A 25372-nucleotide genomic window follows, 5' to 3' on the forward strand; every position below is an offset into this window, starting at 1 on the left:
GATGCTCTTCAAAAAGGATTTGTTCGGTGTCTATACAGTAGCTTATTATACAAACATAGAGAAGGACTGCGTGTAAATAGATGTAATTCTTCTCATCAGAATCACATAGTAGTTTATGGATGTTGTCTTTCAAACCTCTTGTTCATTCTTTTGAGTACATTGCCTCGAAGGTACTCAAGAACATTGCCTCAAAACACTTCAAGTAAAGTCTAGAAGTGTATTCGCACCTGCAGTGGACGTGCCTTATTAAACATTTAGATAAGACACGAGAGAAACACGTCAGGTGTGTTCCACACATCTCTTACCCCTTACCTGTAAAAAAAAAAAAACCTGTTTCACAGTATCTCTATCGTTTTTTACATTTATTGATCCCCTATGTACTGCCAGGTTTATGTGGGCAGATACAATTTCCATAGATTTATCCCAACTACTGGGATGACGTCATTGTCAGAGGCCTCTTTGTATCTCTTGCTCTTTCTCTCTCCCCTCCTCACTCTCTCCCGCCGTCTCTCTCGCTCTTCCTCCCCCCTCTCTCTTTCTCTCTCTCTGCCACTCTGTCAGGCGAATGGCGAACCTGTCGGCTCAGTGCAGGCATCAAGGCCACTCCTCCTCTCCTCTCAGTTAATCCTTCTCCTCTCCCCCTCTCTTTGGGGTTTCTGTACAAGTACGGCAACCCACCAATCCCACCGGTTCCTGCCCGCCTAACTGCTCGTTTTGTACCAATTAGCTTAGCTCTGCATGAGCTTGGTCCCCTGTGGACGGCATGCGTTCTCTTTCAACTCCGCGCTGCACCTTCCGTTTGTGTCTGCGTCGAGCAGCACCAGTTCTCTCTCGCATTGTTGAAATGAGACTTTGAAATGATGTTCAAATGATGTAGCGCAGGTTGAGTCATTGGCGCTTGCGCTGAAAGACACGTGCACGTGAACAGCAGTCTGGCGCACACACTCCTCTCAAATCCTCACTGTAACGGGGTTCACTGAGTTGATGGTTGTCCGTAGGTCATTGAAATAGTCACGCCACCACCTCCAACCAGCTCCTCGAAAATGTTAAGGAATCGTTTCATATTAGATGACGTTTGTTTGATGAGTGAAGGTTGCAGTGAGATAGCCTGGTCCTATATCTGCTTGTGCTGTACAGACAAAGCCCCATAGAGGTATACAGCACAAACAGATCTGGGACCAGGCTAACAAAGACGGAGGCCGTTTCCAGCAGTGCTCCATATCTGTAACTTCATTGGGACACCTTACATGAAAACAATTATATTACATATGCTTCAGTCTTAGTTCTGACAGCACCTCGAGTGGGTTTGTCTGCGACTCTGCCAGTAAGCTGCATTGGGGAAAAGATGGGCTGAAAAGACTTATCTTTGTTCTGTTTGTCCCTTTCCTGGTTCACAGTAAGAGGATTAGGGTAGAAGGCTGCTTAATATACCTTTTTCCATGTCAGTGCATTTTCCCTCCTATCTGGGTCAACGTTCCACCCGAGGCCATTGAACTGTAACTGTGACATTTTAACTGTCATTTTAACACGCCCCTCTTCCCGAAACCCCCCCACACTTTTTTATCGTTCCTCTGCAATTCACCCAGGCTCAGTCAGCCAAAGAAGAGAAATGTGTCATTTGAAGTGAAAGGCCAAATGTGAACCAAACGTGTCTTGCTTTGCTGTTATGCCAATTACCACAAGTGTCAAGTAGTGTCTAGATTTGCTGTTACTAAATCGAATCGGCTTGCGTAGTGTGGTTTTATGGTTTTCAGTCATTCCTAGGCTGGCGTGCAAATGTGCCAATTTGTGTGTGTGTGTGTGCGTATATGTGCTTGTGTGTTAGTCTTGTGTGTGTTAATCCCATGTGTGCATGTGTGTGTGCCTGTGTCTGTTAGTCTCTGTGTGTGTATCTGTGCGTGTCTGTGCATTTTGAGGGGATGGATGTGCAGTTGGCACCTGGTGGCATTGTCACTTCACATTTGCCTTACACTGTGTATTCTCTCTGTGTTGCAGAGCGGGGGAAGGGGAGGCAACGCCAGGCCATTCTGGGAGAGCATCCGTCCTCCTACAGCGACAACGGCTATGGTCAGTGTCGCTCAAATTCGCTGCCTCTCTTTATCCCTCCCTCCCTCCCTCCCTCCCTCGCTCTTTCTCTCTTTTTATCTCATGTCTCTCCCTCACACACACACACAAACACACACATGCTTACTCCCTCTCTCTTTATCCCTCTCATTGTGACTCACCTCTCTCTTTCTCCATCTCTCGCTCCCTCTCTCAGCATCTCTCTCTCTAGATCCCTCTTTCATTCTCCTCTTTCAGTCTCTCTTCTTCCACCTTTCTTTCTCCCAGCCTCTCCCTTTCTCTGTATCCCTCTCTCAGACTCATCATCTCTCTCTTTCTCAGAATCTCTCATTCTATCTATTTTTTCCCCCATCCCTCTCTTTATTTGTCCATCTCTCTCTCTCTCTCTCTCTCTCTCACTCTCTCTCTCTCTCTCTCTCTCTCTCTCCTCTCTCCTCTCTCTCTCTCTCCTCTCTCTCTCTCTCTCTCTCTCTCTCTCTCTGTGTGTGTGACTGTCATTGTGCAGCTGGGTTTTGGGTATCCTGTAATTAAGCTCCATCCCCTACAGACACTTACATCTGGAGGAGGTGGTGGAGGTTGGATGGATGGAAACACAGGGGGAGGAGGGGTGGTGTCTGCGTATGTGTGTGTGTGCGTGTGTCATATAGTCATAGGTGTGTGTGTGTGTGTGTGTGCGTGCGTGTGTGCGTGCGTGTGTGTGCATATGTGTGTGTCGGGAGTTTGGAAAGAATGTGGTGATGTGAGCGGCTACTCTTGAAGGCACTTGGTAATTAGCAAGATCTGCAGGGGAAACTGGGTGCAGTGGTGTAGAAAATGGTCTAGGACCTTTTTTAGTACTGCTGGAATTCTTTCTCCTTCTTCGTGGGGGGCTGAGGGCTGGGGGCTGAGGACTGGGGGCTGAGGACTGGGGGCTGAGGGGTGAGGGGAGAAGTTTGCACTGTCATCTCAACCATCCCCAATAAGGTCATTCTATGTCTGTGGCAGCTTTTTCTTGTTCTTTCTCTCTCTCTCTCTCTCTCTCTCTCTCTCTCTCTGCCCCCCTCTGTCTCTCTCGTACTCTCTGCCCCCTCTGTCTCTCCCTCTCTCACCCACTCTATTTCTTTCTTTCTTTCTCTCTCTCACTTTCTCTCTCTCCCCTAATCTATATTTTGTCTCTCTTTCTTTCTCTCCTGCCCCCCTCTCTCTCTCTCTCTCTCTCTCTCTCTCTCTCTCTCTATCCCCATCTCCTCTCTCTATTTCTCACTTTCTCTCATTGTCTTATTCTCTCTCTCTCTCTATTTCTCACTTTCTCTCATTGTCTTATTCTCTCTCTCTCTCTCTCTCTCTCTATTTCTCACTTTCTCTCATTGTCTTATTCTCTCTCTCTCTCTCTCTCTCTCTCTCTCTCTCTCTCTCTCTCTCTCTCTCTCCCACTCTCTCTCTCTCTCTCTCCCACTCTCCAGGGTCACACTGCCCCCTGCTGCCCGTGCCCAGCAATAACAGGTACAAGAGGAGCTCCCCCCATGACGTCCAGGAGGTGGTCGCCTACCCCCTGCCCCAGACCTCCTCCTATATGGGCCACGCCTCCAGCTCGTCGGTCGCCATGGTGAGCGGCCTGCACCCCGCCAAGATGAACTGCACCCGCATCTTCAACCTCTTCTGCCTGTACGGGAATATTGAGAAGGTCAGTGTCAGCGACTGTTTTCACACGCGATTAAAGCTAGATTGGATTGCCTGGATTGCCCCTTTTTAAATGAGAGGTTTGAGGGCAGTCGAGTGACAGCTAGTGTGACTCGGGGGTGGATACAATCAAAGTTGCCATGGCAATCTTTATGCAGTAGCTTTGGTTACAGAAAAACTGCCAGCAATCTACCACTGTGAGGGGAGTGCCTACCAGTTTGATTCAATTGAACCCTGAACCGTAATATGTTTTGGATTGAGACTTATTCCGTTTGGTCTCTGTATTAACCTGGATTAAAAACAAAAGTGTGCTTAGTGATTAGTTGACCAATTGAATCATGTGTGTTGGTACTGGAGTAGTACTGGCGTCGTCGAAGAGCAGCAAGTAGTAGAGGAAATGCAAAACTGACCCAAGATCAGTGTCATCTAGTAGAATATCAGAAGGTCTGTATTGATTCACAGTGATGCCATTCGGTCTTATTTACGCCCCAGGTGAAGTTTATGAAGAGCGTCCCGGGCACCGCACTGGTAGAGATGGGAGATGAGTACGCTGTGGACCGATCCATCACACACCTCAACAGCATCAAGGTGTTCAGCAAGAGGCTCAACGTCTGGTGAGGAGGTTACATGTTTCACCTTTGACCCCCCCCACCACCTGAACCCTACCTTGATGAGCGTGACATTCATCTTTCCTCGATTCCTCGCGTCATCGCTCCGTGCCTCCTTGTCAAAATACGTTGGAAGAACAGGTGTAAGGGAAGAACCTTGGATCTTCTCCTCAAATGCGTTTTGAGAAGGAGGCAAGAAGAGAGGATGCAAGGTCATTTTTTGAAAGAGACATTGTTTGAACACTTAGAACCTAATGGTCCCCTTGGTTTCATCTAGTTTTAGATCAATAATTACTTCTAGGAAGGAAGGAAAAGAGGATTTTAGAAGGATTTTAACAGGGCCTATACCATGATACTTAATAGCATGTTTTCGCTAAAGCAACAGAAACAAAAATGTATAGTTTGGCTTACATAACTTGTAACTCTTTATTTTGGCCTTACATAAAATAAAACTTTCCTTCAGTAAATGTTGTAATTTATGACCTAGATATAACACTCTTACATTTCGATAAAAAATGTCAACATTTACTTTAGAAATAGCTATTACCAACATCATTATCATCAGTCTGTTGCTTAGCAAGTTTGTGTTTTGGAATCTTCAAAAGCGACAGAGGAGGCGCACTTATTTGTCTCGACAGCATTGGCTGTTCAAAGCCTCTGTGTGGGTTGCATTGCCCTATCAAATTGGCAGCCTCCATCTATCAGAATAATGAATTGCCTTAGCTGCTAGATCCAGTTCAGATGAGGCTTCGTTCAGCTCCGCTGGGCCTCAACCTCGCCGCAAGGAATTCAAACAGCGTTTCATTATGTTGGTGGACGGTCCACCACCAACTGACTGCATACCAATCTGAAGACATTGCTGCAACATGCGGGGCGTTGTTTGTAACATGCTATATGTTGTGAAAGAGATGGATTTCGTGGCATAAAATACATAGTTTTCCATAGCATGTTATAAACAATGCCCCAAATAGTATAGAATGTTACAATACAAACAATGCCAGAATAATTATAGCATGTTAAACAAACAGCGATAGTTATATCACAAGGCCTCTAAATGAGAGACTGCATAGCATTGAAAAACCTAAAGGGCATTTCATAAATCCCCTTCAACCCGTTGGGAATTAGCCTCTTGCAGCACTAACCTGATACGTACCTAACCTCTTGTTCCCCTCGGCCCTTGAGAGCCAATTTGTTGTTAGAGGGTCAAGACATGTCTTCCTATCCCTATCTTTACCTTGGCCTCATGAATGTATAAACCCCATTTTAAATGCTTCCTTTTTGTTCACCCACTAAAGGAGAGCTGGCAACATAGAATTACATATAGATTTTCTATGGCTGGAAATCTATCAGCTGCGTTCTGATTCCTCTCCTTTACTCATCTTCTTATCTCTTCCCCATCCCTCCCTTCCCTTGTTTATCATTCCTGTTACACACTCTCTATCTATCTGTCTATCTATCTATTGCTCTATCCATTCATCCCTCCCTTCCTCGATCTTTCCCTCCCTCCAGTGTCTCCAAGCAGCACGCGGTCATCCCCAGTCAGGTGTTTGAGCTGGAGGACGGCAGCAGCAGCTACAAGGACTTCGCCATGACCCGGAACAACCGCTTCAGCAGCGTGGGCCAGGCGTCCAAGAACATCATCCAGCCGCCCGCCACTGTGCTGCACTTCTACAATGTCCCTCCCTGCATCACTGAGGACGAGCTGCAGAGGGTGGGTGTGGAGGGGAGGGAGGGAGGGAGGGAGGGAGGGAGGGAAGGAAGGAAGGAAGGAAGGAAGGAAGGAAGGAAGGAAGGAAGGAAGGAAGGAAGGAAGGAAGGAAGGAAGGAAGGAAGGAAGGAAGGAAGGAAGGAAGGAAGGAAGGAAGGAAGGAAGGAAGGAAGGAAGGAAGGAAGGGGTGGGTGTTTAGGCTGGAATGGTGACTGATGTTTAGAGAGGCGGGAGGTTGGGTTAAGGGGAGGTTGAACCCTTTCTATAGTGGAATTAAAAGTTTGGATGACCCTGAGAATGGGTAACAGGAGACATCTGCCTATAGGGTAGAGAGGACACAAGCAAGTGGGGTGATTGTTCTTAACATTTTAATAAACAGGCATTCAAATGTTTGCAATAAGTTATTTGGCATCAGACAGACAGTGGCCCTCCAAGACCAGGTTTGAATAACACTTGCCTGTAGTAGCCTATTTATTGTCCAGTGTTGAGATTCACATCATACCATCACCATCTAGTGGATTATTTATACAAAACACTGAATGAAGCAATGTTGACGCAATAGCTGAATCCTTTCTGTTGTGTGCTTTTATGTTTAGTTATGTACAGAGCATGAGGTACCTGGTTTCATCAAGTTCAAAGTCTTCGATGCAAAACGTAAGTGCTCATTCCATTCATTGTGTTGGACTAAATGGATGTTATATAGCATGCGTCAATTCAGTAGAGGTACTAGTCATAGACATTCAGCTGTTTTTCTAAATGTGTCAGCAACAGCTAGGCACCTAAATGTAATTAATAAGGAATAAAATAAATAGATACATTGTATTCTACTATGATTGATATGAATAGACCACTATGAATGCTTTTCTATAAATGTTCATAAATGCTTTCCAAATTATCATACATGTTGTAAATGCTTATAAATTGCAATGCGTATCAATGTTTACGAATGATGAAATACTTATTAAATGCGTATAACATATTGTTATTTACTATTAACAAGCACTTTCACATGTTATCTTTTCCAATCACTATCTTTTTTTCAATTTGTGCTGATGTTTTTCCCTCTCCCTTTTAGCCAGCTCCAAAACGATCTCGGGCTTATTCGAATTTGACAACAAGACACACGCTGTGGAGGTTCTAACAGTCCTCAACCACCACCAGATCAGAATACCAAGTAAGTACTGTGTCTTACTCCGGAGAGAATGCTTGCTTCGATGACGGAAAAGTAGAGCGAGAGATGATGAGAGAATGCCAGAAAGAGAATGGGTCACAAGGCTGGATTCAAACCTCTGCCAGCACCATATGTGTGCCAGAGACTGCAGCCCTAGAAAACCCATGCCAACTCCTCTGTCTCTTTTTAAGTGACATCTTCGAGACATTTAACATGGTTCTGAATGCAACTGTCCACCTAAAAAAAATATATATATAAGGTTGACGCCCACATGGAAATCTAATTAGCATAATACAAATGCAATTATTAAGAGGCTAGATACAAATAGCTAATCTTGGCGACCAATGTTCAAGCATGAATTTATTGAGGCAAGCAGTTCGGGGATGTTAAGGTGTTACCCAAGCATGCTCTATGTGTTTAGTGTAATTAATCAACTATCAAATGAAAGGCAAATCAAAGTCAATCAAATAATGGCTCTGTAAAACGAGGAATGCATTTACTCAATTCAGCTAATATAATGTATTAGTCACGAAAGACTTGAGATTCAAACAATTACAGTGTACATGAAATACGTTATACATTACAGAGTAACTCAGAGTAAATGACAATCACCCAATAGGCTAAGCCTTAATGTGGTTACAAGTCTTCAGTTCAGAATCATCTGTTAAGAGGAAAAACTGTGTGTGTCTGACGCACATAGGAGCTTGGTAGGAAGTTCTCAAAGTATGAGCGAATTCACTCCCCTCTTAACCAAATTCAAGCGGGAACGCACCCCCAATCTGAATGAACACTTCTTAATGCTTTACTAGTGAAAACGAAAGGTAGGAACAACACACCCAGATTCTTATCTAATCAACTCAATTTGAATGTTATGATGGACAACAGGAATGTGCCTAATAACCCGTCAACCCAATATACCATTTTATTTTAATTTTATTTAGCTAGGCAAGTCAGTTAAGAACAAATTCTTATTTACAATGACGGCCTACCCCGGCCAAACCCTAACCCGGACGACGCCAATTGTGCGCCGCCCTATGGGACTCCCAATCACGGCCGGTTGTGATACAGCCTGGAATCAAACCAGGGTCTGTAGTGACGCCTCTAGCACTGAGATGCAGTGCCTTAGACCGCTGCGCCACTCGGGAGCCCAAGGACTCGTTCCTATACCGGGAGTCAAACCCGGGCCGCCTGGGTGAGAACCAGGAATCCTAACCGCTTGAATATACCGCCATCCATCCGGACAATGCCAAATAGAATCAACACGCCAAGCTAGCTGCTAGACGCCTCTTCATCACTGGCCTTCATCATCGTTCACATTTGTTCACTCTCTCTATTTTTCGACTACAATACAAGTTAAAGACATGTTTGTTTTATTCTTCCCTTGTGCTCCTCCCTTACACAGCAGGTATTCACCTTCACACTGGCCTGACAACGCAAACAAAAGCCAATAGACTTTTGGTCTTTTTTTCTTTTTTTTTTTACTGTGAGGTAAAACAAAAATGGAGCCCCCCTCAAACAACTCCATCGGGTGCTTTCATTATTTGTTTTTGTGGCAGAGGAGGAAAATTGCAGGAGAAAGCTTTGTTTTCTCTAGTAATAATAGCTTTCACAGTCTCTTTGTGGGTGGCAGGCCTGAGGTCCCAGTTAGCTGAAAATAGTCAGAATACAGAATATAAGGAGTAACCCCTTGGGGCAACACAACACAACACACAAACACTCACTCCATCATTCGCTCACTCACACATGATATGTACATACATGTATACTGACTCTACACATATATCCTGTTGCCTATCACCTTACCCCTATACATATCTACCTCCGTCACTCCAGTATCCCTGTACATGTAAATATTGTACTGGAACTGACTTTTTAAATATTTCCTGTATATAGTATGCTTATAGTATGCATTTCACTGTACTTGTGCATGTGACATTAAAACTTGAGACATGATCCTGACTAGTAAATACCAGGCATTCAGTTGAAATGTTGATGCATAAAGAGACATGACATGTTATAATCATTATTAAAATACATTATAAAGGCTTGTGCATGCTTATAACAAGTAGTAAACGATTATACCTGCAGGCTACCTCCCCTGTGATCTAGGAAATCTATAGAGCAAACACACACACACACACACACACACACACACACACACACACACACACACACACACACACCCCACAAAGTAAATGTATAGAGTTAAACGTGTGTGCAAGTCATGTATTTTTTATCCTCTCCTCATCCCTTCTTCCTATTCTGTCTTTCCATCTGCAGATGGTTCCAACCCTTACACCCTCAAGCTTTGCTTCTCCACTTCCTCACACCTCTGAGACCTGGAAAACCAAGATGGCCGCCGCACTAGTTCGCCATCAACAAGGAGAGGAGCGGATAGGGGAGAAAGGAAGAGCGCCGAATGAAGGAGAGCGAAAGAAACAACGCGAGAGTGGAGAGTCAACACACTTTCTCGAACCTGAGAATGGAAAAGCGAGGTGTTAAAAACACTTAAGATCACCCCCCCCCCCCCCCCCATATGAACTATTTTAATGAATTATTTTAGTTGTATTTTTTCCTTTGTTTACAAAAATTATTTGAAGGAGCTACGAGTGGTTGGGCTGACAGTTGTAACTGATAGCGGGAGAAGAAAGCCCAACTATGCATCCTGGCAGGGCTGCTTACTCTGCACCACAATTGATTTGACATTTCCTGTGCTGACTTGATGAGGGCCGAATTTGACTTCTGTCTTTTTGTTGCGTGACCTATTTTAGTGGTCAAAAGACAGTGGCCTACGGTACATTTTCATTTCTAAGGTGATGTCAATGGCCAGTGGCCAGTTTTATAACTTTCAGAAGATTCCCAAAGGGCAGCTGGGATAAAAATTACAAATTGAAACCAATGGAGGGCAAAACAATTTAGACAGTGGAGGGCTGCTCTCAGCTAGAGGAAACACTGGTTCAAACTAGTGGAAATGCGTGTGCCTAACTCTGCAATATAAGAGATTACTCAGCGTTTGTAAATGAACAACCCGTTCACATTATATTGTACATATGTGTGTATAGCAGTTGAGTGGGCGTCCGGGCACTATGTTAATAAGAACAGTTCCTTATGGAAAAAAACTACATTTCACATGTGAATTGTTCCAAGAAAAAACATTTCCATGTGATTTCAAATCATATGATTTTCCACATGTGAAATCAGGTGTTTTTTTCTGTAAGGGGTGTTTCTAACCTTTTTCTGTCGATGGTCCTCTTCTTTGGAGGGCCATTTGAATTAGAACTAAAATGAACACTTGGGACTGTCAGCTTACTATCTGATGGTCAGCAGCAACCCGCCATGTCTGTCCCTGGATCTAGGGTTGGAAAATACTCAGCTGTTACGAGATGTCTGTCTTCTCTCAAGACTACATTTTTCGAAGAAGACATCTCAAACTGTGTTTCAAGCGTTCCAAACCCTGAAGGTCCATGCGGGTTGGATGTGTTTAGTGTTCCCAGTTATACTGTGTCTCCATGTTTGTACTTGGCACACCACCACCACGTCTGAAGAATTCACTGTGAGCATGTGCAGTCATTAAAACATTTGCCAGTCGATACACAACGATGTCATTTTATTCTCATTCCGATAGGTGCCTATCCAATTAGCATTCTATTATATATTCAGTTCTGGTAACACTTTGCAATAAGGTTACCTTTAAGGGGTTATAATTTGTTTATTATTTCATTAAACATTTATAGAACGTTATATAGCTACTAAATTTTATTTGAACAATGAGAACAGTGAGACTTCTTGAGATTTCTGCAGCTTTGTCATGTTTCATGATACAGAGAGGGATATTCAGCAGTTTAGCAAGATCAAAGTTGGACTGGCAGTTCCTAACCTAGAATTTGGTGTCCTGACATCTAGGTCACAGGGTTATGGAAACCACTTTTACACTTTAGACCATTTGAAGTTATGTGGAAGCAATTAAGCAGGCAAATCATATTATGATTATGAGCAAAATGATTTGAGGATATAGTCGTTGTCGATTTTGGTCGCATCTTGGCATTCGGCTGGCCCCCACAGTGAAGAGGTTTGCAAAGCGTCTTGCTTGGAAAAGCAATTGCCAAACTATCAATATACAGTACATTCGGGAAAGTATTCACACCCCTTGACTTTTTACACATTTTGTTACGTTACAGCCTTATTCTAAATCGTTTTTTCCCCTCATCAATCTACACACAATACCCCATAATGACAAAGTAAAAACAGGTTTTTAGAAATGTTTGCAAAAGTATAAAATATAAAAAACTGAAATATCACATTAACATAAGTATTCAGACCCTTTACTCAGTACTTTGTTGAAACACCTTTGGCAGCGATTATAGCCTCAAGTTTTCTTGGGTATGACACTACAAGCTTTGCACACCTGTATTTGGGGAGTTTCTTCCATTTTTCTCTTCAGATCTATCAAGCTATGTCAGGTTGGATGGGGAGCATCGCTGCACAGCTATTTTCAGGTCTCTCTAGAAATGTTCGATCAGGTTCAAGTCCAGGCTCTGGCTGGGCCACTCAAGTGTTGTTTTGGCTGTGTGCTTAGGGTCGTTGTCCTGTTGGAAGGTGAACCTTTGCCCAAGTCTGAGGTACTGAGCACTCTGGAGCAGGTTTTCATAAAGGTTGACTCTATACTTTGCTCCATTCATATTTCCCTTGATCCTGACTAGTCTCCCAGTCCTTGCCGCTGAAAAACATTCCCACTGCATGATGCTGCCACCACCATGCTTCACCGTAGGGACGGTGCCAGGTTTCCTCCAGACGTGACACTTGGCATTCAGAACAAAGAGTTCAATCTTGCTTTCATCAGATCAGAGAATCTTGTTTCTCATTGTCTGAGAATCCTTTAGGTGCCTTTTGGAAAACTCCAAGCAGGCTGTCATGTGCCTTTTACTGAGGAGTGGCTTCTGTCTGGCCACTCTACCATGAAGGTCTGATTGTTAGAGTGCTGCAGAGATGGTTGTCCTTTTGGAAGGTCCTCCTATCTCCACAGAGGAACTCTGGAGTTATGTCAGCGTGACCATCGGGTTCTTGGTCACCTCCCTGAACAAGGCCCTTCCCCAATTGCTCAGCTCTATGAAGAGTCTTGGTGGTTCCAAACTTCTTCCATGTAAGAATAATGGAGGCCACTGTGTTCTTAGGGACCTTCAATGCTGCATAAGTTTTTTGGTACCCTTCCCCAAATCTGTGCCCTCGACACAATCCTGTGTTGGAGCTCTACGGACAATTCCTTCGACCTCATGTCTTGGATTTTGCTCTGACATGCAAAGTGTGTGCCTTTCCAAATCATGTCCAATCAATTGAATTTACCACAGGTGGACTCCGATCAAGTTGTAAATAAGGTGTTTCTGTTTTTTACAAGCTTGTAGCGTTATACCCAAGAAGACTTGAGGCTATAATCGCTGCCAAAGGTGCTTCAACAAAGTACTAAGTAAAGGGTCTGAATACTTATGTAAATGTGATATTTCTGGGGGGGGGGGGTTATTTATACGTTTGCAAAATGTTCTAAAAACCTGTTTTCTCTTTGTCATATTGAGGTATTGTGTGTAGATTGATGAGGGAAAAATGTATTTAATCGATTTTAGAATAAGGCTGTAACGTAACAAAATGTGGAAAAAGTTAAGGGGTCTGAATACTTCCCGAATGCACTGTAGCTCTGGGTTGCATTATCTAGAACAGTGTTTCCCAGACATTTCCTTGAGTACCCCCAGTTGTTCCATTTATTTGATCTATTCCTGTACCAGCACACCTGATTCAACTGGTCAACTAATCACGTTTTTAATTAGTTGAATCAGGGGTGCTAGTGCTGGACTAGATCCAATATGTGGAATAGCGGGGGGGTCCTTGAGCAGAGGTTTGTTAAGCACTGATGCTGGTACTTTGGGAGAGGTTCGTGAAAAAATGATCTGGAGACCTCTGCTCTATATTCAACTGTAACCACGGCAGCCCATGGTAGTGTCTCCTGCCCGGCTGCCCCTCTGGTCTTGGGGTCTTGAGAAGATGTGTGTGGGGTAAACAGAGCTGTGTCCCAAAAAGACCAAACCCACTCAGCATGTCTGTGTGCTTCAGTGAAGCATGAAAAGCAACCGTCTGGCCTTCCTTAATTCCCTCTTCTTTTTCTTCACACTTCCCTGGCTGTAGCAATCCATCTTTTTCTCACCAGGGTCATATTCACTTGGCACAAACGGAAGAAAACAGACTGAAATCCGTTCCAACACATTTAGCTATATTTTGCACTAATGTATACGACCCAGCTGTGAGAGCCTGAGATTGGATGATCTGGCTCTAAATTAACCTCAACCTGCTACTGTCGTCGACGGCAATAGGCCTTTGTACATTTCTAAAATTACAAAGGCCTAGTGCCAAAAATGCGCTTGTTTTTTTACACCTGCCCTGGCACTGGGAATCTTAAGGAAATCAGCAGCAGTCACGGGGTGCAGGTCGATTTACATATGGGACGAGTGTCAGACAATGTTTGTTTACAGTGCAGCGACATAGTACAGCAACATGCCTCGTCATCGGTGTGTTTCCATTACTGCGCTGGCTTTTGAGTTATAACCTGGGTTCCCCCCGCGGCAGTGAGAGAGTAAACTAGCTAGCCTATAGTGTTAGAAGCCAAAACGGGCTACTAATGTGACGTGACTTTGTAGGCTATGCCTGACCCCTTTGAGATGTAAAAATGTACTCAATATACTGATAGAGAGAAGAAGAGAAGTGAGAAGAATTCCTCTTGAGCCATCAGAGAGGGGGAGAGAGAGCGAAGGAGATTATGGCCTTCAGTCACCCATGTCATAGAAACACTCCGCTGTAGAACTCTGTGGTCTAGTTTTGCCAGAGTTGATTTTCTCCCTCAAGACCACACTGGAGTATCAAAGGCTCACTACACACAAGCAGATGAAGAAAATCATCAACTCTCTTTTTCTTTGTTACCTGTGGCACCTTACTCGTAATATACAATCACAATGAGTTCCCGAAACCATCAGCTTATTATTTCAGAAAACATGTTTCTTGGAAGCGTTTTGATAATATTAATTGTTGATGGTGGGTGTGTAACCCTTAAAGAGGCATTTCACTCAAAATAAAAAAATACACACTGTTCCAGTCACATGTTTGGACACATCTACTCATTCAAGGGTTTTTCTTTATTTTTTACTATTTTCTACATTATAACTATGAAATAACACATATGGAATCATGTAGTAACCAAAGATAATATATTTTATATTCTTCAAAGTAGCCACCCTTTGCATTGATGACAGCTTTGCACACTCTTGGCATTCTCTCAACCAGCTTCACCTGGAATGCTTTCCAACAGAGTTCCCACATATGCTGAGCACTTGTTGGCTGCTTTTCCTTTACTTTGTGGTCCAACTCATCCCAAACCATCTCAATTGGGTTGAGGTGGGTGAGTGTCGGGGCCAGGTCATCTGATGCAGCACTCCATCACTCTCATTGGTCAAATAGCCCTTACACAGCCAGGAGGTGTGTTTTGGGTCCTTTGTCCTGTTGAAAAACAAATAATAGTCCCACTAAGCGCAAACCAGATTGGATGGCGTATCGCTGCAGAATGCTGTGGTAGCCATGCTGGTTAAGTGTACTTTGAATTTGAAATAAATCACTGACAGTGTCGCTAGCAAAGCACCCCCACACCATCACACTTCCTCCTCCATGCTTCACAGTTGGAACCACACATGCGGAGATCGTCCGTTCACCTACCCTGCATCTCACAAACACACAGCGGTTGGAACCAAAAATCTCACATTTGGACTCATCAGACCAAAGGACAGATTTACACCGGTCTAATGTCCATTGATCGTGTTTCTTGGCCCAAGTCTCTTCTTCTTATTGGTGTCCTTTAGTAGCGGTTTCTTTGCAGCAATTCGACCATGAAGGTCTGATTCACGCAGTTTCCTCTGAAAAGTTTATGCTGCAATTTCTGAAGCTGGTAACTCTAATGAACTTAGCCTCTGCAGCAGAAGTCTTCCTTTCCTGTGGCTGTCCTCATGAGAGCCTGTTTCGTCATAGCGCTTGATGGTTTTTGTGACTGCACTTGAAACTTTCAAAGTTCTTGAAATGTTCCGGATTGACTGACCTTCATGTCTTAAAGTAATGATGGACTGTCATTTCTCTTTGCTTATTTGAACTGTTCTTGCCATAGTATGGACTTGGTCTTTTACCAAATAGGGCTATATTCTGTATATCACCCCTACCTTGTCTCAACACAACTGACAGGCTCAAACACATTAAGAAGGAAATACATTTCACAAATGATCTTTTAACATGATTAACACCTGTTAATTGAAATGCATTCCAACCTCATGAAGCTGGTTGAGAGAATGCCAAGAGTGTGCAAAGCTGTCATCAAGGCGAAGGGTGGCTACTTTGAAGAATCTCAAATCTCAAATGTATTTTGATTTGTTTAACACTTTTTTTGGTTACTACATGATTCCATATGTGTTATTTCATAGTTTCGATGTCTTCACTATTATTCTATAATGTAGGAAATAGTGAAAAATAAAGAAAAACCCTTGAATGAGTTGGTGTGTCCAAACTTTTGACTGGTACTGTATATTTTTCATTAGTCCACTTTTGATACAGTCCAACATATCATTGTTATAGTTTTTATGATATTACTTTCAGCCTACTGGGCACAGTTTTCTAAAACATTTAATCCATATCAAAATGATCCTGTGTTTTCTAAATCCTGATCCCCCATTAAAATTCTGTTCCCCCAACATTTTGGACACAGAAATAAAATATTTTCACTTGTCATGAGATTTTATAACATGATCTTTGTTGCAGCAGATTATGTAGTATATTAGAGTTGTGGTTGAACTATCGCTTAAAATTGCACCAAAAAACAAGGAGCGACCAAATCTGAAGGGGGAGCAGAATATAACCCAACACAGGATCCATTTGACCTGGTTTAAATGTTTTTCTTTAAACTGGGCTCAAAAATCAAGCAAGAGCAAAAAAGTCTTATGATGATTCCTTTTTCCATCATCAATAGACTTTTCCAGGAAGTAAACACAGGCCTGAGATTAATATAGCTATGAGGCTTGTATGTGCAAAATAATTGTATTTTGAGACCATACTACTGGTGGACTGACAAGAAATATAGGGGGGAAAATGTTTGAATAAAATGTCAAATTAATAATCTCTTACTGTATATTGTAGCGAATAGGAGGGTACCCATGACCGGGACTCGAACACTGATGCAGCGACTGCCAAGCCAACAACTTACGCCAAGAGGTCAAAACCTGAAAGAGGTCGAGAGGTGTGTTAAGGTCGCTACATTACCCCCATTCTTTCAGGAGTGTGTCTTCATACGCTTTTCTATACCAAGTCCTCACGTGTACACGCCTCTCCGATAGCCTCATGGGCAACATTGCAGGGAAACTCAGGTCGATGGCGTGAAAGGCAAACACCCTATGCATCGCACTGATTGGGTTAACCCACTTGGTGGGGATTGTAACTTGGCTCATATAGCGAGGATCGCTACGATATCTAGAATATATACTGCTCAAAAAAATAAAGGGAACACTTAAACAACACATCCTAGATCTGAATGAAAGAAATAATCTTATTAAATACTTTTTTCTTTACATAGTTGAATGTGCTGACAACAAAATCACACAAAAATAATCAATGGAAATCCAATTTATCAACCCATGGAGGTCTGGATTTGGAGTCACACTCAAAATTAAAGTGGAAAACCACACTACAGGCTGATCCAACTTTGATGTAATGTCCTTAAAACAAGTCAAAATGAGACTCAGTAGTGTGTGTGGCCTCCACGTGCCTGTATGACCTCCCTACAACACCTGGCCATGCTCCTGATGAGGTGGCGGATGGTCTCCTGAGGGATCTCCTCCCAGACCTGGACTAAAGCATCCGCCAACTCCTGGACAGTCTGTAGTGCAACGTGGTGTTGGTGGATGGAGCGAGACATGATGTCCCAGATGTGCTCAATTGGATTCAGGTCTGGGGAACGGGAGGGCCAGTCCATAGCATCAATGGCTTCCTCTTGCAGGAACTGCTGACACACTCCAGCCACAAGAGGTCTAGCATTGTCTTGCATTAGGAGGAACCCAGGGCCAACCGCACCAGCATATGGTCTCACAAGGGGTCTGAGGATCTCATCTCGGTACCTAATGGCAGTCAGGCTACCTCTGGCGAGCACATGGAGGGCTGTGCGGCCCCCCAAAGAAATGCCACCCCACACCATGACTGACCCACCACCAAACCGGTCATGCTGGAGGATGTTGCAGGCAGCAGAACGTTCTCCACGGCGTCTCCAGACTCTGTCACGTCTGTCACATGTGCTCAGTGTGAACCTGCTTTCATCTGTGAAGAGCACAGGGCGCCAGTGGCAAATTTGCCAATCTTGGTGTTCTCTGGCAAATGCCAAACGTCCTGCACGGTGTTGGGCTGTAAGCACAACCCCCACCTGTGGATGTCGGGCCCTCATACCACCCTCATGGAGTCTGTTTCTGACCGTTTGAGCAGACACATGCATATTTGTGGCCTGCTGGAGGTCATTTTGCAGGGCTCTGGCAGTGCTTCTCCTGCTCCTCCTTGCACAAAGGCGGAGGTAGCGGTCCTGCTGCTGGGTTGTTGCCCTCCTACGGCCTCCTCCACGTCTCCTGATGTACTGGCCTGTCTCCTGGTAGCGCCTCCATGCTCTGGACACTACGCTGACAGACACAGCAAACCTTCTTGCCACAGCTCGCATTGATGTGCCATCCTGGATGAGCTGCACTACCTGAGCCACTTGTGTGGGTTGTAGACTCCGTCTCATGCTACCACTAGAGTGAAAGCACCGCCAGCATTCAAAAGTGACCAAAACCTCAGCCAGGAAGCATAGGAACTGAGAAGTGGTCTGTGGTCCCCACCTGCAGAACCACTCCTTTATTGGGGGTGTCTTGCTAATTAACTATAATTTCCACCTGTTGTCTATTCCATTTGCACAACAGCATGTGAAATTTATTGTCAATCAGTGTTGCTTCCTAAGTGGACAGTTTGATTTCACAGAAGTGTGATTGACTTGGAGTTACATTGTGTTGTTTAAGTGTTCCCTTTATTTTTTTGAGCAGTGTATAAAGACATTCTCATCTTAAACATGGATTCTTCTTAGTTTACACCCTATATTGGCTTCTGCTACAGTAGTTTTTGTCAGCATTTTGAACAGTCATCTTCATCTTCACTGGCCGGAGGTAAAAACTCACCTGGTTTGTATCTAGTCTACCCTCTAGGCTTTCTTTAGATTATTCTACTCAGGGTCTCCCGAGTGGCGCAGCGGTCTAAGGCACTGCATCGCAATGCTTGAGGCGTCACTAGTGATCCGGGTTCGATCCTGGGCTGTGCTGCAGCCAGCTGTGACAGGGAGATCCATGAGGCGATGCACAATTGGCCCAGCGTCGTCCGGGTTAGGGGAGGGTTTGGCCGGCCGGGATGTCCTTGTCCCATCACACTCTAGCGACTCTTGTGGTGGGCCAGGTGCATGCACACGGTCACCAGTTGTTCAGTGTTTCCTCTGACACATTGGTGCGGCTGGTTTCCAGGTTAAGCAGGCAGTGTCAAGAAGCAGTTCGGCTTGGCAGAGTATTGTTTCGGGGGACGCATGGCTCTTGACCTTTGCCTCTCCCGAGTCCGAACGGGAGTTGCGTCGATGTAACTACCAATTGGATATCACAAAAAGGGGTAAAAACTCAGGGTTGTGGTCATTATGTACCAAACAGAAGACAATGGACTGAAACAGGCAGGGAATAGTTGATGAGCATTTCCCTGATGTCTTTAATCATTGAGTCCCCCCCCCCCCCCCCCCCCCCCCCGCTTCAGGCAGTGGAGCAAGGACATTAATACTTTGGCTAAAACATACTCCTCTGACACACTTCAGCCCACCCCAGGATAACTCATACCTGTCTTGGGATCAGAGTGTAATCAGGCCATATCTCGACCCCGCCAAAATGGTGGCATGCAGATTCGATGTCTTGCCAATTCCCCTGTAAATAAATAAACGTGTCTTCACTGCAAGGGAGAACGACTGCCCCTTCGCATTGAAGCCACGGAAGTTTAAGGCACACCGCGGTACTGCAGGCATTGTTTGCAGAACACAAGATCCCCCATTATAGTGAAAGGAAAACGTGTTATATTCGTGGTCAGTCTTCGTGTAAATAATGTTTTTTTAAGACAGTCATGGTACAATAGTTACCAATATTTGCTTCTAATACACCAGATGTATGTCCTTGAACCGATTATTTAAAAATCACACAGAATAAGTTTTATATAGTTTCTAATAGCAGCCTGCAGTACCCCGGTCAGCCTCCTACTTGAGTTACTCAATGACAGGGAGCAACACTGAGCTACCCTGCAACGTCACTTCCTGGAGTAGCTCAAACTACGCATGTTATCTTAATCAACTTAATTTGGCTTCAGTGCGCAATTGACTTTTCACATAGGAATGAATGTTGTCACGCGATCGATGTCTTTGTCCATTCATATATACAGTCATTGCTTCACTATGATGCTATTTGAATGTTTTAGGGCCGGTTTCCCAGGCACAGATTAAGCCTAGCACAAGACTCAGAAGAATTGTCAAATGTGATACTCCATTGTAATATGTATTTAGTCCAGGACTAAGCTTAATCAGTGTCTGGGAAACCACCCCATAATGTATAATATATGCCATATAGCCACACTTTACCCAATTCAATGTACAGTACAGTGAGTGCATACATTTTTTGTATATGTGTCCCCAGTGGGAATCGAAACCACTAACCTGGCATTGATAGTGCCATGTGCCCACCAACTGAGCCACACAGGATCTTGGACACATTGTCCTTAGTTGAAGTCCTTAGTCTTAGGACCAGTGTGGCCTTCTTCAAACCCCTGACCCCTTAAGTCTGTGACCATCCATATAAATAGCCCCTGATACAGAGCCGTAAAGACGTCCTCCAGCCATTTTTGAACTTTTTCTGTTGAAAAGCAATATCCCAAGTTTCAATACAGTAAAGTACACATACTAAAGACAAAAAAAAGTTTTGCGCAAAATAGTGTTTTTTTATAGACAACTGCAAACATCAAGGAAAAGGAGACTGGAATGTCACTTTAAGGAAGGGATATCTGCTGGCCGGAGCATTAGGCTAATAGCCTGGTCCCAGATCTGTTTGTGCTGTTTTTTATTACATTTTTTATTTAACCTTTATTTTACTAGGCAAGTCAGCTAAGAAAAAATTCTTATTTACAATGACGGCCTACCCTGCCAAACCCTAACCCGGACGTCACTGGGCCAATTCTGCGCCGCCTTATGGGACTCCCAATCATGGCCGGTTGTGATACAGCCTGGAATCGAACCAGGGTCTTTAATGACGCCTCACTACAGGGTCTGTAGTGACGCCTGTAGTGATCGTATGGTAGCAAACTACCATAATAATGTACAAAAAAACAAAAAAAACAACAACAAAAAATGATTTTATTGAATTCATGATCTAATCCAGCCCTGAAGTTTGGACTGCTGGCTTTTTTTAAAAGGGATATTGGTGCACAACATGATAATGACCACAGGAGTTGGCTCTACAGCACAAACAGATCTCGGACCAGGGGCCGTATGTACAGTATCAAGCAAATTGTGTTTATATCGGATCAGCTCTCCAAATCAAATGTTACTAGTCACATGCTCCAAATACAACAGGTGTAGACCTTACAGTGAAATGCTTACTTACGGGTCCCTAACCAACAATGCAGTTTAAAAAAAAATGCGGATAACAATTAGAAATAGAAGTAACAAGTAATTAAAGAGCAGCAGTAAAATAACAATAGTGACTATATACAGGGGGGTACCGATACAGAGTCAATGTGTGGGGGCACCTGTTAGTTGAGGTAATATGTACATGTAGGTCGAGTTATAGAAGTGACTATGCATAGATGACAACAGAGAGTAGCAGTGGTGTAAAAGGTGGGTGGGGGGCAATGCAAATAGTCTGGGTAGCTATTTGACTAGATGTTCAGGAGTCTTATGGCTTGGGGGAAGAAGCTGTTTAGAAGCCTCTTGGACCTAGACCTGGCACTCCAGTACCGCTTGCCTTGCAGTAGCAGAGAGAACAGTCTATGACCAGGGGAGTCTTTGAGATTTTTTAGGGTCTTCCTCTGACACTGCCTGGTATAGAGGTCCTGGATGGCAGGAAGCTTGGCCGCAGTGATGTACTGGACCGTTCGCACTACCCTCTGTAGTGCCTTGCGGTTGAAGGCCGAGCAGTTGCCATACCAGGCAGTGATGCAACCAGTCAGGATGCTCTCGACGGTGCAGCTGTAGAACCTTTTGAGGATCTGAGGACCCATGCCAAATCTGTTCAGTCTCCTGAGGGGGAAGTGGTTTTGTCGTGCCCTCTTCGCGACTGTCTGGGTGTGCCTGGACCATGCTAGTTTGTTGGTGATGTGGACACCAAGGAACTTGAAGCTCTCAACTTTCTCCACTACAGCCCCATCGATGAGAATGGGGCGGGCTTGGCCCTCTTTTTCCTGTAGTCCACAATCATCTCCTTTGTCTTGATCACGTTGACGGAGAGGTTGTTGTCCTGGTACCACACGGCCAGGTCTCTGACCTCCTCACTATAGGCTGTATCGTCGTTGTCGGTGAACAGGCCTACCACTGTTGTGTCATCGGCAAATTGAATGATGCTGTTGGAGTCATGCCTGGCCATGCAGTCATGAGTGAACAGGGACTACAGGAGGGGACTGAGCACGCAGCCCTGAGGGGCCCCTGTGTTGAGGATCAGCGTGGCGGATGTGTTGTTACCTACCCTTACCACATGGGGCGGCCCATCAGGAAGTCCAGGATCCAGTTGCAGAGGGAGGTGTTTAGTCCCAGGGTCCTTAGCTTATTGATGAGCTTTGAGGGCACTATGGTGTTGAACGCTGAGCTGTAGTCAATGAATAGCATTCTCACATAGGTGTTCCTTTTGTCCAGGTGTGAAAGGGCAGTGTGGAGTGCAATAGAGATTGCATCATCTGTGGATCTGTTGGGGCAGTATGCAAATTGGAGTGGGTCTAGGGTTACTGGGATGATGGTGTTGATGTGAGCCATGACCAGCCTTTCAAAGCACTTCATGGCTACAGACGTGAGTGCTACGGGTCGGTAGTCATTTAGGCAGGTTACCTTAGTGTTCTTGGGCACAGGCACTATGGTGGTATTACATGTTGGTATTACAGACTCGGACAGGGAGAGGTTGAAAATGCCAGTGAAGACACTTGCCAGTTGGTCAGCGCATGCTCGCTGTACACATCCTGATAATCCGTATGGCCCTGCAGCCTTTGTGAATGTTGACCTGTTTAACGGTCTTACTCACATTGGCTGCGGAGAGCGTGATCACACAGTCTTCCAGAACAGCTGGTGCTCTCATGCATGTTTCAGTGTTATTTGCCTCGAATCGAGCATAGAAGTAGTTTAGCTCGTCTGGTAGGCTCGTGTCATTGCGCAGCTCTCGGCTGTGCTTCCCTTTGTAGTCTGTAATGGTTTGCAAGCCCTCCACCGTCCATTTAGTCTTATTGTTTAAAATCTAAAAGGCAAAACTGATCCTAAATCAACACTCCTACTCTGAGACGCTTGTTTCATACCGCCCCAGGCTAATAGGCTGAGCAAAGGGGCTTAAAAACTTGTACTAACAATTAAGGTTTGAAGGCTGTATATATACACTATGTCCCTGGAACCCTAACACCAGTTTTACACAGGTCCATGCAGTTCAGCAGTATTGCTTAACGAGCTAAGACCAGAGCCTTAGCCAACCCTGAGGTCATTAGCCAAGCTAGATCAATAGGGAGCTACTGAAAACAACATATAACAGCAAGGAAAGTGTGCCACTCCATGTTGCCCTCACCACGTCAGCAGACCTGTGTGCATTCCAAATGTCACCCTGTTCCCTACATAGTGCACTATCTTTTACCAGAGCCCTATGGACCCTGGTCAAAAGTAGTGAAAAGGGTGCCATTTGGAACACAGTGTTGGTATTGATCTCTTACCGATCCACTGTACATCACTATCCTAATGAACTCACCCATGCACCAAAGGTCACAGATAAATACTAGGCCGTGAGGACTCCATTTTTCATCCCCAGTCCATGTGACCAATCACCTCGGAGGAAGACGGAAGATGTCTCTGTTATTGTTGTAAATGGGATTGGACTTCAGAGACGGGAGTCTAGAAAAAGTATTTTTATGCTGGCTGTAGTGTTTTAAAGGGTGTTCCACTTGGCTGAAGTCTTATCCCTGATACAGATGTTGGATATATATTTCACTTACTTAGGTATTTGATAATAATATTGTGTTTTGTCAGAATCATAGTATGACATATTTGTGAATAATATGTACACTATAGTCACACTATGATAGTACACTTGTCACGACTTCCACCGAAGTCGGCTCCACTCCTTGTTTGGGCGGCGTTCGGCGGTTGACATCACAGGCCTTCTAGCCATCGCCGCTCCATTTTTCATTGTTCCATTTGTTTTGTCTTGTTCCCCGCACACCTGGTTTACATTCCCTAATCACATTGTATATATACACTGCTAAAAAAAATAAAGGGAACACTTAAACAACACAATGTAACTCCAAGTCAATCACACTTCTGTGAAATCAAACTGTCCACTTAGGAAGCAACACTGATTGACAATAAATTTCACATGCTGTTGTGCAAATGGAATAGACAACAGGTGGAAATTATAGGCAATTAGCAAGACACCCCCAATAAAGGAGTGGTTCAGCAGGTGGGGACCACAGACCACTTCTCAGTTCCTATGCTTCCTGGCTGATGTTTTGGTCACTTTTGAATGCTGGCGGTGCTTTCACTCTAGTGGTAGCATGAGTCGGAGTCTACAACCCACACAAGTGGCTCAGGTAGTGCAGCTCATCCAGGATGGCACATCAATGCGAGCTGTGGAAAGAAGGTTTGCTGTGTCTGTCAGCGTAGTGTCCAGAGCATGGAGGCGCTACCAGGAGACAGGCCAGTACATCAGGAGACGTGGAGGAGGCCGTTGGAGGGCAACAACCCAGCAGCAGGACCGCTACCTCCGCCTTTGTGCAAGGAGGAGCAGGAGAAGCACTGCCAGAGCCCTGCAAAATGACCTCTAACAGGCCACAAATGTGCATGTGTCTGCTCAAACGGTCAGAAACCGACTCCATGAGGGTGGTATGAGGGCCCGACGTCCACAGGTGGGGGTTGTGCTTACAGCCCAACACCGTGCAGGACGTTTGGCATTTGCCAGAGAACACCAAGATTGGCAAATTCGCCACTGGCGCCCTGTGCTCTTCACAGATGAAAGCAGGTTCACACTGAGCATGTGACAGACGTGACAGAGTCTGGAGACACCGTGGAGAACGTTCTGCTGCCTGCAACATCCTCCAGCATGACCGGTTTGGCGGTGGGTCAGTCATGGTGTGGGGTGGCATTTCTTTGGGGGTCCGCACAGCCCTCCATGTGCTCGCCAGAGGTAGCCTGACTGCCATTAGGTACCGAGACGAGATCCTCAGACCCCTTGTGAGACCATATGCTGGTGCGGTTGGCCCTGGGTTCCTCCTAATGCAAGACAATGCTAGACCTCTTGTGGCTGGAGTGTGTCAGCAGTTCCTGCAAGATAAGGCATTGATGCTATGGACTGGCCCTCCCGTTCCCCAGACCTGAATCCAATTGAGCACATCTGGGAGATCATGTCTCGCTCCATCCACCAACGCCACGTTGCACCACAGACTGTCCAGGAGTTGGCGGATGCTTTAGTCCAGGTCTTGGAGGAGATCCCTCAGGAGACCATCCGCCACCTCATCAGGAGCATGCCCAGGCGTTGTAGGGAGGTCATACAGGCACGTGGAGGCCACACACACTACTGAGCCTCATTTTGACTTGTTTTAAGGACATTACATCAAAGTTGGATCAGCCTGTAGTGTGGTTTTCCACTTTAATTTTGAGTGTGACTCCAAATCCAGACCTCCATGGGTTGATAAATTGGATTTCCATTGATTATTTTTGTGATTTTGTTGTCAGAAAAAAGTATTTAATAAGATTATTTCTTTCATTCAGATCTAGGATGTGTTGTTTAAGTGTTCCCTTTATTTTTTTGAGCAGTATATATTCCTCTGTTCCCC

At 44.7% G+C, this 25372-nt stretch overlaps 1 protein-coding gene across 1 annotated transcript in view; it reads left to right on the forward strand.

Moving 5' to 3' along the window:
• The window catches only part of LOC106564787 (heterogeneous nuclear ribonucleoprotein L-like), a 58958-nt gene extending 48151 nt beyond the window's left edge, over positions 1-10807 (forward strand). The window contains exons 7-13 of the mRNA XM_014131156.3: positions 1996-2067; positions 3507-3727; positions 4216-4337; positions 5841-6042; positions 6636-6693; positions 7115-7213; positions 9491-10807. Of these exons, the coding sequence (XP_013986631.1) occupies positions 1996-2067; positions 3507-3727; positions 4216-4337; positions 5841-6042; positions 6636-6693; positions 7115-7213; positions 9491-9546 (830 nt within the window). The 3' untranslated portion in view covers positions 9547-10807. The remainder of the gene's footprint in view (positions 1-1995; positions 2068-3506; positions 3728-4215; positions 4338-5840; positions 6043-6635; positions 6694-7114; positions 7214-9490) is intronic.
• Positions 10808-25372: the final 14565 nt, after the last annotated feature.

The sequence above is a fragment of the Salmo salar genome, chromosome 12, assembly GCF_965601325.2.
Source record: "Salmo salar chromosome 12, fSalSal1, whole genome shotgun sequence".
NCBI classification, from domain to species: domain Eukaryota; kingdom Metazoa; phylum Chordata; class Actinopteri; order Salmoniformes; family Salmonidae; genus Salmo; species Salmo salar.